The sequence below is a fragment of the Anomaloglossus baeobatrachus genome, chromosome 9 (genome assembly GCF_048569485.1).
Source record: "Anomaloglossus baeobatrachus isolate aAnoBae1 chromosome 9, aAnoBae1.hap1, whole genome shotgun sequence".
Lineage (NCBI taxonomy): Eukaryota > Metazoa > Chordata > Amphibia > Anura > Aromobatidae > Anomaloglossus > Anomaloglossus baeobatrachus.
In genome coordinates, this window is record NC_134361.1 from 40,051,349 (window position 1) to 40,067,842 (window position 16,494).

General features: G+C 41.5%; 1 protein-coding gene across 1 annotated transcript in view; it reads left to right on the plus strand.

Moving 5' to 3' along the window:
- Window positions 1-5,258: 5,258 nt before the first annotated feature.
- LOC142251096 (cytochrome P450 2G1-like) overlaps window positions 5,259-16,494 on the plus strand; it is a 50,544-nt gene continuing 39,308 nt past the window's right edge. Inside the window, exons 1-2 of the mRNA XM_075323609.1 lie at window positions 5,259-5,438; window positions 12,021-12,183. Of these exons, the coding sequence (XP_075179724.1) occupies window positions 5,259-5,438; window positions 12,021-12,183 (343 nt within the window). The remainder of the gene's footprint in view (window positions 5,439-12,020; window positions 12,184-16,494) is intronic.

Sequence of the window (16,494 nt, forward strand, 5' to 3'; positions counted from 1 at the left end):
TATACGCTGAACACACACGCACACACACCTGGATAGTACCCTGTCCCCAGCCATGCAGCCCCCGGCACTGAAGTCCCCAGCGCCATGGCCCCGCTCAGCTCCGCCTCACCCGCAAACATGGTCCCGCTCAGCTCCGCCCCCCCACACACATGGCCCCGCTCAGCTCCGCCCCCCTGCACACATGGCCCCCACCCCCGACTCCTTTCTTTACATACAAATGGCAAAAATTATAATATTAAATTTTTCATCAATTGTGACACCAGCCATTTTGTATATAATGTTTTATAGGAGATACATCTTATATTAAGGGTTGCTGCTTAGTACCATCTCTGTGAGTATGTTAACATTGATATTAACCTCTCTTGGGTTTACCTTACACTGTTTTGACTAGATATCTTCATCTGTATATCTATATATATATGCCTAGTACATTGTTGCTCCTTTCTGTAATGACTGCGGTGATGTAACCCGCTTGCCTACTCCGACCACCCTTCCGCACCAATAAAATAAGTAGAATCTTATGATCACCTTTCTTGTGTGTCTTTCAATTAAAAATATAGTATAGTTCTCCTGATATAGGCATGTCTCTTACCTCATGTGCAGGGCATTGCAGGACCTTAGGTATCCATGGTTATGACCATGAGCAACTAACTATGACTATGTGTGGTCGTAACCATGGGTACCCAAGGTCCTACAATGCCACCTGCTACATATTAGGATAGAATCTTGGAGATGGGAATAACCCTTTAATTAATTCATCATCCCCTGTATTCCTATTAGATCTCAGACCTGACCGCTAAATTAATTTCAAACCCCTGAGGCCAATCCCCTTAATATATTCACATCAACTACTTTAATATTAGAACCATAGGGACATAGAATCTTCAGGTTGTACTAAAATCTGTAAGTTCTTATCTACAATACAAGACAATTTCCTCTCTCAGATGGTAGACGAACCGACGAGGGGAGATAATTTGCTAGATCTGGTCCTGTCAAATAGATCGGACACAATTTCAGATCTATAGGTCCGGGAGCACTTGGGCACCAGCGATCATAATATGGCAAGCATCAAAGTAATATTCAATAGAACATTTCAAAGGGGAAATGCTAAAACCTGGAATTTTAGGAAAGCTGATTTCAACAAATTAAGTGAAGAGCTTAAATGTGTAGATTGGGACAATGTTATGGTAACTGGAGATACCGAACATAAATGGGGTACGTTTAAGGATATACTACTAGAGTCCTGTAAAAAACCTATACCCTCTAATAAAATGTTCAGGAATAAAAAGAAACCACTATGGATAAATAAGACTGTACAAAGTATAATGAAACAAAAACAAAGGGCGTTTAAAATCATTAATGCCAAGAATACTGAAATGGCATTTCAGGAGTATAAAGATGTCAATAGGAAATATAGAAAAGAACTCAAGCAAGCAAAATTAGCTACTAAAACAAAAATTTCCAATGACATTAAAATAAATCCCAAAATCTTTTATAAATACATTATTGCCAAAAGGAAAACAAAGGATAGTATCAGCCCCTTAAAATATAATAACAAGTTAATTATAGAGGACAAAGAAAAGACTGACATATTAAACAGGCATTTCTCATCCATGTTCACCAAGGAACTGACTGTTCCAGGAATCATTCAACAAGTCAAAAATCAAAGTTCATCACCTGATATAATTAATTTAACACAAGAAGAAGTATGCCTGCGTCTGAGTAAATTAAACATTGACAAATCCCCCGGGGCAGATGGAATTCATCCATGGATATTGAGAGATATGAGCTCAGTAATTGACAGACCGCTGCATCTCATCTTCTCAGACTCTTTTGTAACAGGGTTGGTGCCTCAGGATTGGAGGTAAGAGGGAAGATCCAGCCAACTACTATCTAGTAAGCCTGACATCAGTAGTGTGCAAAGTTTTTGAGGGCATTTTAAGGGATGACATGCAAACATATATTTCAGAAAATAATATAACTAACAGACAGCATGTATTCATGAAAGAAATGTCGTGTCTAACCAACATGTTGGGGTTCTATGAGGGGGTAAGTGCAAACCTGGATATTGGTAATGCAGCTGATGTGATTTATTTGGACTTTGCAAAGGCATTTGATACTGTACCACATAATAGCCTTATACTAAAGCTCCAGAAACAAGGACTAGGGGAAACTATATGCAACTGGGTAAGGAATTGGCTAAAAGATTATAAACAAAAAGTTGTCATGAATAATATATTCTCTAAATGGGCTATAGTCAGAAGTGGGGACCGCAGGGATCTGTACTGGGAGGAGTGGGGACCGCAGGGATCTGTACTGGGAGGAGTGGGGACCGCAGGGATCTGTACTGAGAGGAGTGGGGATCGCAGGGATCTGTACTGGGACAGATTCTTTTTAATCTCTTTAATACTGAATTTTTGGATGGGATTGATAGTATAGTGTCAGTCTTTGCTGATGACACCAAACTATGTAGGATATTAAAAACTAACCTTGATAATACAATATTACAAAACGATTTGGATAAGATGTCAGAATGGGCAGATACTTGGCAAATGAGATTTAATGTTGATAAAAGTAAATTAATGCACCTAGGATGGAGTAATCCTCTAGCTGCGTATACATTAAATGGAAGTATAGTCGGGACTACAGAACAGGAGAAGGACTTGTGTATTCTGGATACAAGTAAGCTGAGCAGCAGCACTCAATGTCAGGCAGCAGCTGCTAAAGCAAACAAGATTTTAGGGTGTATAAAAAGAGAGATTAGATCCCGTGATCCCAACGTATTGTTACCCCTCTATAAATCACTTGTAAGGCCACATCTGGAATACGGGATCCAGTTTTGGGCTCCACATTTTAAAAAGGACATTCAGAAGTTAGAATCCGTTCAAAGGCGGCAACTAGACTACTACAAGGAATGGAGGACGCCCATATGTTGATAGGCTGGAAAAGTTAGATATGTTCAGCTTAGAAAAAATACGTCTCAGAGGAGATCTCATTTATATGTATAAATACATGTGTGGTCAATATAAAGGACTGGCACATGTCTTATTTCTTCCAAAGACAATACTAAGGACCAGGGGGCACTCACTGCGAGTGGAAGAAAAGCGATTCCGGCAGCTAAATAGGAAAGGGTTCTTTACAGTTAGAGCAGTCAGACTGTGGAATGCCGACCACAAGAGGTAGTAATGGCAGATACTATAACAGCTTTCAAAAAAGGGCTGGATGATTTCCTCAGTACACAACATTGTTGGTTATAAGTGACTTAGTGACAAAATGTATAATTGGTGGAGGAAGGTTGAACTAGATGGACCGGGGGCTTTTTTCGACCTATGTAACTAGAGCAGAATATATATTTAATCTACTCACTTTTGGGTCCCGAGACCCGAGTGAGAAGGAGCTGAACAAGGGCCCATGAAAAATTGGGGGAAGGGAAGTAACAAATATATTCAGCACATTTCTGTTTCATGACAGTGGTTGTCATTTTCACATAGCCTTTAACCCCTTCACGACCATGGCCGGATCTTTCCGTCATGGATCGTGTCCCGGTAAGCCCCGCCCCCTGCCGCGGGCAGGTGGCATGGATCGGCACACATATCAGCTGTTTTCAACAGATGACATGTGTGCCTACATGTTCCGAGTGGAATCGCATTCCACCCGGAACATTAACTCCTTAGATCTCGCTGCCAAAGTCTGGCAGCGAGATCTATATGCGCGCGGCCATGTTTTCTACTTACCGCCGCCCCCATCGGAAGTCACGTGAGTGATCACGTGACGTTCGGTGGTTGCCATCGTAGCACAGGGTTATGTGATGACGCCTGCTGCTACGAAGTTTCACTTTCCTTTTTCCTCGGCACGGAGCAGAGGAAAAAAGAAAGTGACTATTTCTGCTGTTTACAGCGGTATAGCTTTGATCAGCAGATAGCGATCAGCGATCGGATTGCTGATCGCTATAGCCCCCTAGGGGGACTAGTAAAATAAAATAAAAAAAGTAAAAAAAAAAGTTTTAAAAAATTAAAAAAAAAAAACAAAAAACCTAAAAGTTCAAATCACCCCCCTTTCCCCCCATTGAAAATTAAAGGGTTAAAAAAAAAATATATATACACATATTTGGTATCGCCGCGTTCAGAAATGCCTGATCTATCAAAATATAAAATCAATTAATCTGATTGGTAAACGGCGTAGTGGCAAAGAAATTCCAAACGCCAAAATTACGTTTTTTGGTCGCCGCAAGTTTTACGCAAAATGCAATAACAGGCCATCAAAACGTAGCATCTGCGCAAAAATACTACCATTAGAAACATCAGCTCGAGACGCAAAAAATAAGCCATCATTGAGCCATAGATCCCAAAAAATGAGATCTCTACGGGTTTCGGAAAATGGCGCAAAACGTACGCCACTTTTATTGGACAAGCTTGTGAATTTTTTTTAACCCCTTAGATACAAGTAAACCTATACATGTTTGGTGTCTACAAACTCGCACCGACCTTAGGCATCATACCCACACATCAGTTTTACCATATAGTGAACACCGTGAATAAAAGATCCCAAAACCTATTGTGCCATCACACTTTTTTTGCAATTTTTCCACACTTGGAATTTTTTTGCTGCTTTCCAGTACACCATATGGTAAAACTTATGGTTTCATTTAAAAGTACAACGTATCCTGCAAAAAACAAGCCCTCATATGGCAAGATTGACGGAAAAATAAAAAAGTTACGGCTCTCAGAAGAAGGGGAGCAAAAAACAAAAACGCAAAAACGGAAAGTGCCCCGGGGCTGAAGGGGTTAACCTAGTAGACTACAATATATGTCACACTAAACTCTAAGTATGACACTACTGCAACTCTGTGTACTGAATTTTGCATCTCAATGATAAGGGAATTTTTCAAGCCTGTACTGGCCCTTTAAGACTGTGTAAAACAAAGTGTACATAGACCTACTTTTGAGCAGGCACCGATCCAAATGTAGACATCTGATCCATTACCAAACAGTTCGTGTTCCCTAATTCTTTTATGCAAAGACAAAAAAAACATATTGATACAATAACTAAATTCTCAAGTGAACTTGAATATTTATCCTAAGAAGATTCAATGATTGTTCCATGAACTTTAAGTATGTCGCTGGCAAGTCCTCTCGCAAGTTGCTAACTGAACTATGATACAGTACAATCAGCCAGTGGCACAAGTCCAGAAACCTTTGATATATATTCATCAGGAAACACAGGTAATCATACAATCGCTGGTGCCGCCAACTTGGAACATGGACATCACCGTGTTAGCAACCCTGATCCTGGCCCTTCTGGTGTCCTGCATGTTTATCTACTCAACATGGGATAAAATGTATCGGCAGCGGAATTTACCACCTGGACCGATGCCTCTCCCAATTATCGGAAGTATCTTACATATTAAACATGGAGAGTTGGTAAAATCTTTGAATCAGGTCTGTAATTCACTTTTATGCATTGTCTGAATATGTAACGAGTTGTAGAAACCATGGTTTGGCCGGCCATGACTTTGCTATAGACCTGTAAGCCTTACACAAATATGACTTTTATGCTCATGTTGACTGCCAGTGAACCAACTATGAAGGTCAACAAATGTAATGACCTCCCTGGTGCCTCCGTATCAAATCTGAGGACACTATTTTTAGGAGTTTCAATTAAAAAAACTTTATATGCTATGTATGAAATAAGTCGTATATATATATATATATGTAGGGTAATATACATTATTGACTTTCGTTCCTGAAGAAGGGGTTTTACAGCTCTGAAACGCATAGAATTTTTATGTCTTAATCCCCGTTGATCTTCAGTGATCTTCTTCTGGCAGCGCGGATAGATGCTTTTCTTCCATCTCCATGTATAAAATAAGGAAAATATAAATGTCATGTCTCAGTGCTTGATCTGGTGGCCTCTTGATGCGTGGTCAGTTTCCCTCTCTGCTGAGACACAGCCTGGTTGGTCCCTCTCCAAATCCTGATGGTTCATTTATCTTTGTCGTGTTTCCCCTGCTTAGTTGCTAGTTAGGTGTTTCTTACTGTCCTATTTTGTCTGGGTCCTATCACATCCCGGGTGGGGCTATTTGTATTCTCTTTTCCTCAGCCTCCTTTGCTAGCAATATTTCTATGTGAATTACTGCTAAGGAGATCCAGCCCTGCAGCTAAGACCGGTTTCACATCTCCGGTATTTTGCCGGAAGTTGGATCCGGCACACATGCAGTACAGTTACATTCATTTAAAGTGGAAGTGCTTCATGCACAACCGCATGTGTCCGCATGGTGTCGCACTTCCACTGTAAATGAATGTAACTGTACTGCATGTGTGCCGGATCCGGCTTCCGGCAAAATACCGGAGATGTGAAATAGCCCTAAGGGATTTAGGGAGAGGTCAGTGTTGATTTTGCTCTGTGTTTTCTAATTTGCCTATCCTACACCTATCTTCTGTTAGCTTGGTAGGAGGATACCCTTTATGGCATTTATTATTTCCCTTTTTCTATTTGCATACATGCTTTAAGTTCACTCACTTTGGGTTTTCATCTATCTCTGCACATTTTCCTTTACTTGGTTAGTTGTATGTAGCGATCTCCCCTTTGGTTCCTAAGGAGGAATGAGAAAAAGTTTGATGTCCTTTCGGGATGCCAGGTCACGACTGTGGTTTTTAGATGTTTGGCTAGGGATATTCTAGTACTACAGCAATCAGTTGGGTGTGGGTGCGGCTGCAGTGTAGGCTTTTATTCCTCCCTGTCTCAGTGTTTGAGTTGTTATGTGCATAAATATAAAGAACACAAATAAGGAATTTAGTTCAGCTCACCACTCCAAAGCAGGTATCTCCAACTTCTGGTCCGGCGCACGGAACAAGTGATTTGGCTTCCACAGCTGAATAATCAGTCACATCAAGAGGAGGAGGGGAGGAGAGAAGATCCAGCGCCGTCGTAATAAAAAAAATCTTTATTCAAAATTCATAAAAAAGGTAATTCCAACCAAGTGCAGAATATATTTACACTTGACGTGTTTCGGAGAAAGTAGACTCCTTATTCATAAGCAACATGTCTACTTTCTCTGAAACGCGTCAAGCGTAAATATATTCTGCACTTGGTTGGAATTACCTTTTTTATGAATTTTGAATAAGAATTTTTTTATTACATCGGTGCTGGATCTTCTCTCCTCCCCTCTTCCTCTTGATGTGACTCATAAATATAAAAGTATTATCATGCGCTTCTGTAGCTGTCCTAGGGATTCAACACAAAAAGGAGCTTTGTGCATAATCTCTAAGTGCGAGTCATAGTAGGAGAATTTAGAGCATAAAATTATTTCATAAATGTATCTTCTATATATGAGATGGGAGACTCGTCCAGCATCCACATCAGTACTCCTTCCCAGCCAAATCAGGAGAGTGTGGACTTCCTTGGTCGGCAATCAAATACCAGCATCCCAAGAACCAGTTGTGATTACTTGAGCTCTGCAATATCATGATATCATGAGGGCCTTGTAATCACAAGAAACAAAGACTCCGGTCTTTGTTTCTTTGCATATGTATTCCCATGTCAGAAGCCTGACATGAGCTGCTTAAGAAAAGGAGACCGTGAAGGTAATTAGAATCATACCTGTTGAATACCGGACGCAACGCTACGAGACCATAGGACCTGAGGTGACGAAATACTGTGTCTGATCACATGATGTCCTGACTAAGCGCACTACAGATGCTGTGTTAACGTGCGGTAATAGGAGTACTCCCACAAGCAAAATCCAACCTATTACTGGGGTTGTGCAGGGGTGCACAACCCTTTAAGGTGAGTAGAAAGGAAAGATTTTTTAATATACTAATCCCATTGGTGCTTCTCATTGCGCCCCCTTTTTCATTTTCTCTTGTAATCACAAGAGGCGCCAAGGGTGCCTGCACTGGAGTACCAGCCAAGGACGTTCACACTGTCATAAAAGAAGTGTGGACTTGCCAAGTCAAGTCCAAAAGTAGTTGTGTGGAAGTGCTCATGACCAGGTTTAGGGCATTCCTTGGAGGTGTGACTTTGGAGTCTAAAATTTTGAAAATGTCATGCAGCAAACCAAAGTGCGATCTGTCAATCACATTTTTTTGTATTGCTCTTTTCTAAAGGGCTTTCAAACAGATTAGATTGGACCCCCAAAGATAAGCTGATCATGAAATCTTTCTTAGCCATAATCGGTTTGGAACCTGGCAGCAAGTAATCAAATTCTGAGAAGGACCACCATAGGGAACATGAGCGTTAGTACCCAAACAAATTCCATGGTCCTGTAGCGTGAGACGTTCTCTTTATAACGGGACGTCTGATATAGAAATCTGTGAACACGTCTTCACAAGTGATTGGCTCAGTGGCCTTTCAGCCTTTCAGTCTTCTTGTCCTGATTTTATAACCCACCAAGGACAACACCTACAAGGAGTTTGTATGTTCTCCCCGTGTTTGCATGAGTTTCCTCCGGGTTCTCCGGTTTCCTCCCACACTCTAAAGACATAGTGATAGGGATAGTTAGATTATGAGCCTCAATGGGGACAGTGATGTCTGTAAAGGGCTGTGGAAATTATGGTGTTATATAAGTAAGAAAAATAAATAAGCCAGACTCAATAGCATAGTGAGAAAAAAACTGGCTCCTTAAAGATGAATTACTTAGTTCAAAATTCCAGCACATAGTCATTCTTCTTCTCTTCATGCTCATATCAAACTAATAAAGCAATATTTAAAGAATGCATAAACAGCCATTAGTTTTCAAGGACCCGTTTCCTTCGAAAACAAACACGTCAAGAAGACCTCTAATCCTGTAAATACATCTTATCTGGAAAACATCTTTTTTGCAGCACATACCAAGGATATCTGTAGACTTAACTGGATTGTTACCGAAAGTTATCAAGATTTTATAAACCTTTTATGTAACATATTGGCAAATCATAGAATAGCCTTATTAATTATTTTCCTTATCACTACAGACAATTATGTTGGGCCATTATGTTCTTTTGTTTATACCCCATTGCCTTGGAGACCGACCACAGCTATGTTCTTTTGTTTATACCCCATTGCTTTGAAGACCATCCAATGATATGTTCTTTTGTTTATATCACATTGCCTTGGAGATTGACCACCGCTATGTTGTTTTGTTTATACCCTATAGCTTTGGTGACCGACAACCGCTATGTTCTTTTGTTTATACCCCATTGCCTTGGAGACTGACCACCGCTATGTTCTTTTGTTTATACCCCATTGCTTTGGAGACCAACCACAGCTATGTTCTTTTATTTATACCCCATTGCCTTGGAGACCGATCACCGCTATGTTTTTTTGTTTATACCCCATTGTCTTGGAGACCAACCACTGCAATCTTCTTTTCTTTATATCACATTGATTTAAAGACCGACCACCGCTATGTTCTTATGTTTCTTTCACATTGCCTTGGAGACCGACCACCACTATGTTCTAAGCACTGAGCTGAAACTGGCCAGAACGAAGAGCGCTCCAGCAATCCTGACCGGCTTCAGATCGGTGTTTCTAAGCTCAATTTGAAAAGTACATGTAATCACTGTGCATGTCTACTGTTCAGCAGCAGTGGTCGGTCGCCAAGAAAACAAGCTAAATCGAAAAAAAAAAGTGTTAGGCTAAGTTCCCACGATTAGTTTTTGTTGAGTTTTTCACACTGCACAACAAAAGCAGTGTCTTAAATTTCCAAAACAGTAGAAATGACTTAGGATGCCCTCACATGAGCGTATAACTCGCATGAGTAGCGGAACACATCACTCGGTGCGGCCGCACACTCTCCGAACAGTAGCATGTCAGCTGCATAGAAATACATGCAGCTGACCCGCTCCTGTCAGCAAAGAAGCCAGCCACGCCAGGTGATGCGTTCCGATACTCATGCGAGTTATACGCTCGTGTGAGTTCAGCTTTATAGAAATATCCTCACCACTACGCTTCTTTTTAACTCATTGTAACCTGCGGTGCGTATTTGAAATCCGCAACATGTCAAATTCTCTAGCCGAAATGCTCAGTTTTATCTGCAGATTTTCCCCATGGAATTATGTTGGATCCAAAAAATCTGCGGGTAATAAAAAATGCATGATATGCCCACATGAGGTTTTGTCAAAGCCAAATGCCAGGAAGAATTAGAAACAAAGCAATTTTATATAAGATATGATGAACCAAAGAGAAACAAAAAACGCAATGTCATAAACATGATAAAAACCTGTGTAAAAAAGCACAAAAAAAGTGTTAAAAAACAAACAAAGGTTACCTCATTTAGAGAATAGGTGCAGAAAATCTGCAACACCGAAAACACGCCAAATACTCATCGTGGGAACGTAGCCCTAAAGAGATTGCCCACTACCTTAGAATAGGCCTTCAATGTTTGATCTGGTGGGGTCTGACTACCGGCACCCTCGCCGATCAGCTTATTTCAGTGACGGCACCGCGGTGTCAGGCTGCCGGAAATGCTCAATTTGAGAGCTACCTCATCTTCTGATAGCGTCTGTGATCAAGTACTGCACATCCGCCTCCCATTCAAATCAATAGGAGGCTTCTATCAGAAGATGTGATATCAAAAAGCCCCTATGAACAAATATAAGGCGTGAAACTGTTCATAAAAGTCAAGACCACCAAAGAAAAAAATCATAAAAAATATGTTTTATTGAAAAACTTCATTTGTTAAAAAAATGCTTTATGGAAACAATCATGGTAATAAATGGGAACACAAAATATTTATATAGACAGGGTTACTCCAAAGAAGACAAAAACCAAGTAATAAAATAACAGAGGGACCACTGAAGGCAAATGTAAAGACTCCATCCAAAATTAGTCAATAAATATGGAAAAGAATTTACATATTTAAATGAGGAAATAAATACCAATACATATTGTAGTGATTGTGTCCCTATTGTAAAAATCAATGTGTAATAATAAATAATAAAGTGCAATAGTGCTTGATAGAATTTCTAATGGGGATACTGCATGAAAATTTAAATATGGAGTAATAGAGGATGTGATGAATACCTAATGCAGGGTCTATGAAACTCGTCTGTCGTCAGCCCGACGCGCGTTTCATCTAACGTTGACTTCCTCAGTGGGGGTAGTTGGAAGATTGAGCAACTCCAAAACTGAGCATTTCCCCCTACCTGCTGCCACAACCGCCAAGAACGTCAGCGGGAGTGCCGGGTGTCAGACCCCGGTCGATTAGACATTGGTGACCTATCCTAAGTATAGGCCATCAATGTAAAAGTAGTCTACAGAACAGATGAAAATTATAATGTGTACAAAAATACAAAATGTTTACATTTATTTGCACTGACAACACGTATTTTTTAAGATGGGAGTAAAGAGGGCTTTACACGCTACAATTTATCTAACGATGTGTCGGCGGGGTCACGTCGTAAGTGACGCACATCCGGCATCGTTGTGTTGTTGTAGCGTGTGAAACCTACGTGCGATTGCGATTATACGAAAAACCGTTCATCGCATACACGTCGTTCAATTTCTAAAAATTGAACGTCCGGTCGGTTGTTCAATGTTCCCGAGGTAGCACACATCGCTGTGTGTGACACCCCAGGAACGATGAACACAGCTTACCTGCATCCCGCGGCTCCCGCCGGCAATGCAGAAGGAAGGAGGTGGGCGGGATGTTTACGTCCCGCTCATCTCCGCCCCTCTGCTTCTATTGGCCGGCTGCCGTGTGACGTCGCTGTGACGCCAAATGTCCCTCCCACTCCAGGAAGTGGATGTTCGCAGCCCACAGCGAGGTCGTATGGAAGGTAAGTACGTGTGACGGAGGGTTACTCATTTGTGCGACACGGGCAACAAATTGCACGAGCCGCACAAACGATGGGGGCGTGCGCAATCGCGTACGAGATCACAAGTGAAATTGTAAGGTGTAAAGCAGGCTTCACTCTTTAAGTACACACACTCCATTGCTTGATAATTATAGATATATCTTGTATTACTATTATATTGCAATTCGAGTTGTATTATTGATCATCTGATATGAAAGGAGTAATCTGTTTTCTACCGAATTGCAGCTCAGGGAGAAGTATGGATCAATATATACGCTCTACTTTGGCTCCCGACCTGTAGTAATCCTTGCTGGCTACCAGATGGTTAAAGATGCCCTTATTGACCAGGCAGATGAGTTCAGCAACAGAGGACGGCTGCCGACGGTGGACGGATTCTTCCAGGCTCATGGTGAATTTTTCTAACTTTGTTTTTTTTTTAACTTTTCATATGTAAACTCTGGTCAACTAGTAAAGCTAGAAACCTATGGAAACACTGGTCAACTGTGGTCGTTAAAAGACCACCGATCAGCTACATGTAAGCCAATTGGAATTCTTTTAATAGCCTAAATTAACTCCAATGTGCACAGAATGACCGTTAATAAGATGATTTTGTCCACATACCATATCATCATTCTCGGCAGCACTTATTCTGCTTACAAAGAATGATGTGCTGCCAAGAACAATGATCTCTAAGCAAGAATAAAAATCATTTCACCCGACGAACGAGCAGTTTGCTCTTTTGTTGGGTTATTGACAGCCTGCCTAAACAGGATGATATATGGAAACTGACGTTCCAAGGAATCATTTTTTCCCACATTATCAGCCAAGGTACCCTAAGACATATTCACACTTTAGTCATTTATTGTATTTACTAAAAGGTCTGATAAGTAGAGGTTCCATGTTAAAGAGGACCTACCACCAGGATTTTCCTATATAAACTAAAGCCAGTGCTATACTGGGGCTATCACGCTGATTCTATACATACCTTTACTTGTGAGATCGGATGTGTAGTTTATGAAATATAGGCAAGTAAAGTTTGTGAAATGCACTGTTATTTGGTGATATGTATAACAGAATATCTAATAGGTGGGTCGGGTTTGTAGTTATTCCCGCCCCATCTGCCTGCCTGTTCTTCCTCCCTCCTTCCTCCCCCTGTAATAACAGAGATGAGGGGGAGGAAGGACAGGCAGACAGAGACGGGAATAACTAGCAAACCCGACCCACCTATTAGCTATTCCATTGCACCTATCACCAAATAACTGTGGATTTCACAAACTTTACATCCCTGTATTTCAGAAACTATACATCCGATCTCACAAGTAAAGGTATGTATAGAATCAGCATGATAGCGCCAGTATAGCACTGGCTTTAGTTTATATAGGAAAATCCTGGTGGTTGGTCCTCTTTAAGGAACTTCACCTAGAGGTGTAATTTAAGGGAGTACAGAGGTGATAGTCAGGTAAAGCTTGTGTGGCTTGAAAGGTTTCGTCTCCATATGAGTTGATTGGTACCATAAAAGATAGTTAATAGTTGGAGCTGTGTTACAGATTTACCATTGGGTGCCAAGAGTTTTCAGTTAGGCCTCTGCCCCACCTATCTGGAAAAGGGGGTCCCTAGTCGCCTAGTCAGTAAACCAAGGAGGCTTTGAATCCCTCCGGAAAACCTAATGAAGAAGTGATCACATATGTACAATATATCACAAAAGTAAGTACACCCCTAACATTTTTTTTGTAAATATTTTATTATATCTTTTCATGCGACAACACTGAATATCTGACCCTGTGATACAATGTACAGTGTCAGTGTGCAGCTTGTATAACAGTGGAAATTTGGTGTCATCTAAATAACTTAACAAACAGCCATTAATGCAAAACCGCTGGCAACAAAACTGAGTACACCCCTAAGTGAAAATGGCCAAATTGTGCCCAATTAGCTATTTTCCCTCTGTGGTGTCATGTGACCCATTAGTGTTACAAGGTCTCAGGTGTGAATGGGGAGCAGGGGTGTTACATTTGGTGTTATCCCTCACACACTCTCCCATACTGGTGACTGGAAGTTCAACACATGGCTCCTCATGGCAAAGAAAAGGCAAAAAATGTGTTACTCTACATAAAGATGGCCGAGGCTATAAGAAGATTGTCAGCACCCTGACACTGAGCTGCAGCATGGTGGCCAAGACCATACAGTGGTTTAACAAGAAAGGTTTTACTCAGAACAGGCCTCGTCATGATCGCCAAAGAAGGTGAGTGCACGTGCTCAGCGTCATATCCAGAACTTTCTTTCCAAAACAGACATATTTGTGCTCCCAGGATTGCTGTCAAGATTACAGCGATGGTAATTGGAGTGTCCGTCTGTCAGTCCTCAGACCATACAGCGCACACTGCATCACATTGGTCTGCATGCCTGAAATCCCAGAAGGAAGCGTCTTCTAAAGAAGATGCCAAGAAAACCCACAAACAGTTTTCTGAAGATAAGCAGGCTACGGACATGTATTACTGGAACCATGTCTTGTGGTGTGATGAGACCAAGATAAACTTTTTTGGTTAGGATGGTGTCAAGTGTATGTGGCGGCAACCAGGGGAGGAGGACAAAGACAAGTGTGTCCTACCTACAGTCAGGCATAGTGGTGGGAATGATTAGGGGCTGCATGAGTGCTCCTGACTATGGGGAGCTAGCGTTCATTGAGGGAACCATGAATGCCAATATGTACTGTGACACACTGAAGCAGAGCATGAGCCCCTCCCTTTGAAAACTGACTGGATTCCAACATGATAACAACCCCAAACACACCTCCAAGACGAACTCAGCATTGCTAAAGAAACTGAGGGTAAAGGTCCATGACTGACCAAGCATCTCCAGAACTAAACCCTATGGAGCATCTATGGGGCCTCATCAAACAGAAGGAGGTGGAGTGCAAGGTCTCTAACATCCACCAGCTCCATGATGTCATCATGGAGGAGGAAAAGGAAAGAGGATCCAGTGACTCCTGTGATGCTCTAGTGAGCTTATTGCCAAAGAGAGTTAAGGCTGTGGCTGAAAATAATGGTGGCCACACAGAATATTGACACTTTGGGCACAATTTGGTCATTTCACTTAAGGCCGCTTTACACACAATGATATCGCTAGCAATCTTGTTAGTGATGTGACACGCCCAGATCGTTGCTACGATTTGCCAACATCGCTCATAGGTCGTTTTGTAGTGGTCACACGTACACATCTCACAAATGACGCTACATCGTTCAGCGATATATTGTTTGACCAAGGCGGTCGTGTGGACACCGTCACACATCATTCCTCCCAACCATTCCGGCAACGACAGAGGCATATAATTGTCTATAGCATACACCCTGGCGTGACACCAATCAAAGCAGAGGAGGCATGGAGCATTGCTCGTAACGACACGCCGGTGTCGCTGATGATGAATGCACTAACGATGTTGTTCGTCGTTGGCAGGGTGTCAAACGCAGCAATATGTCTGCTGCGTTCCAAACGACGAGCAATATTTTAAAATTGAACGACGTGTCAACGATCAACGATTTTCGCTATTTTTAAGATCATTTGAAGTTGCTTGTAGGTGTCACACACAACGACGTCGCTAACGACGACGGAAGTGCGTCACGAAAACCGTGACCCCGACGACATATCGTCAGATAAATGTAGTGTGTAACGGGGCCTTTAGGATCTTGTTGCATGCGGTTTTGACATTAATTGCTGCGCGTTGGGTTATTTAGGGGGCACAACAAATTGACAGTGTTAAGCAAGCTGTAAACTGACTACTTTACATTGCATCAAAGTGTTATAGCATGTGTGTTATCTAATCAAAAGATATAATACAATATTTACAAAACTATGAGGGGTGTACTCACTTTTTTAATATTTTGTATGTAGGTGTTTGCATTGAAGTTCATGTTAGCTACAAAAACAATCAGCCAATTCTTATTGCTTTTAAAGAAAACTCCTATACTGGCGCCTAATTCAGGCGTGTCATTGTCATAGGAGGCGGTCTCCCACTTGGGACTTCCTATTAGGAACCAGAATGGAAGATGGTCTGAAAGATTCCAACCAAATCATTGACTTGGGAGTAGCAAGGCCCTTTTCTGTAAGGTGTTCTTTTTACTGAGACCACCCATTTATTCAATCTTGGATAAAGAAGTATCAATTCTTATGACCCATGAAATCAGCAGTAACTTCATTTATAGACATTTTCACATGTTTTGTAAAATTGTGTCTCAGACTATTTTCAGCACCAAGGTGTCACACGGAGTTTTGCACAAACTTCGCTAACTGGCATAGCAGCATTAGACTCTGTTCAGATTGCAGATTCTGACACATCCCCCATGGTTTCTCTGGTGTCTGGGATCAACAAAGGCAGACTCGGGCATTGACCTGCTGTGTGCTGATTCATAGGCAGGCTAATAAGAGTTAAGGCGGCGTTACACGCTACGATTTATCTGACGATATGTCGTTGTGGTCACGGATTCCGTGACGCACATCCGGCATCGTTAGCGACGTCGTTGCGTGTGACACCTACTCCCGACGATCGCAAATAGGCTGAAAATCATTGATCGTTGACACGTCGTTCATTTTAAAAAAAATGTTCGTCTTTTGGAACGCAGCAGACATATTGCTACGTTTGACACCCTGCCAACGACGAACAACATCAAAACGACCGTCTTGGTCAAACAATATATCGTTGATTGCTGATGCGTCGATTTAGAGA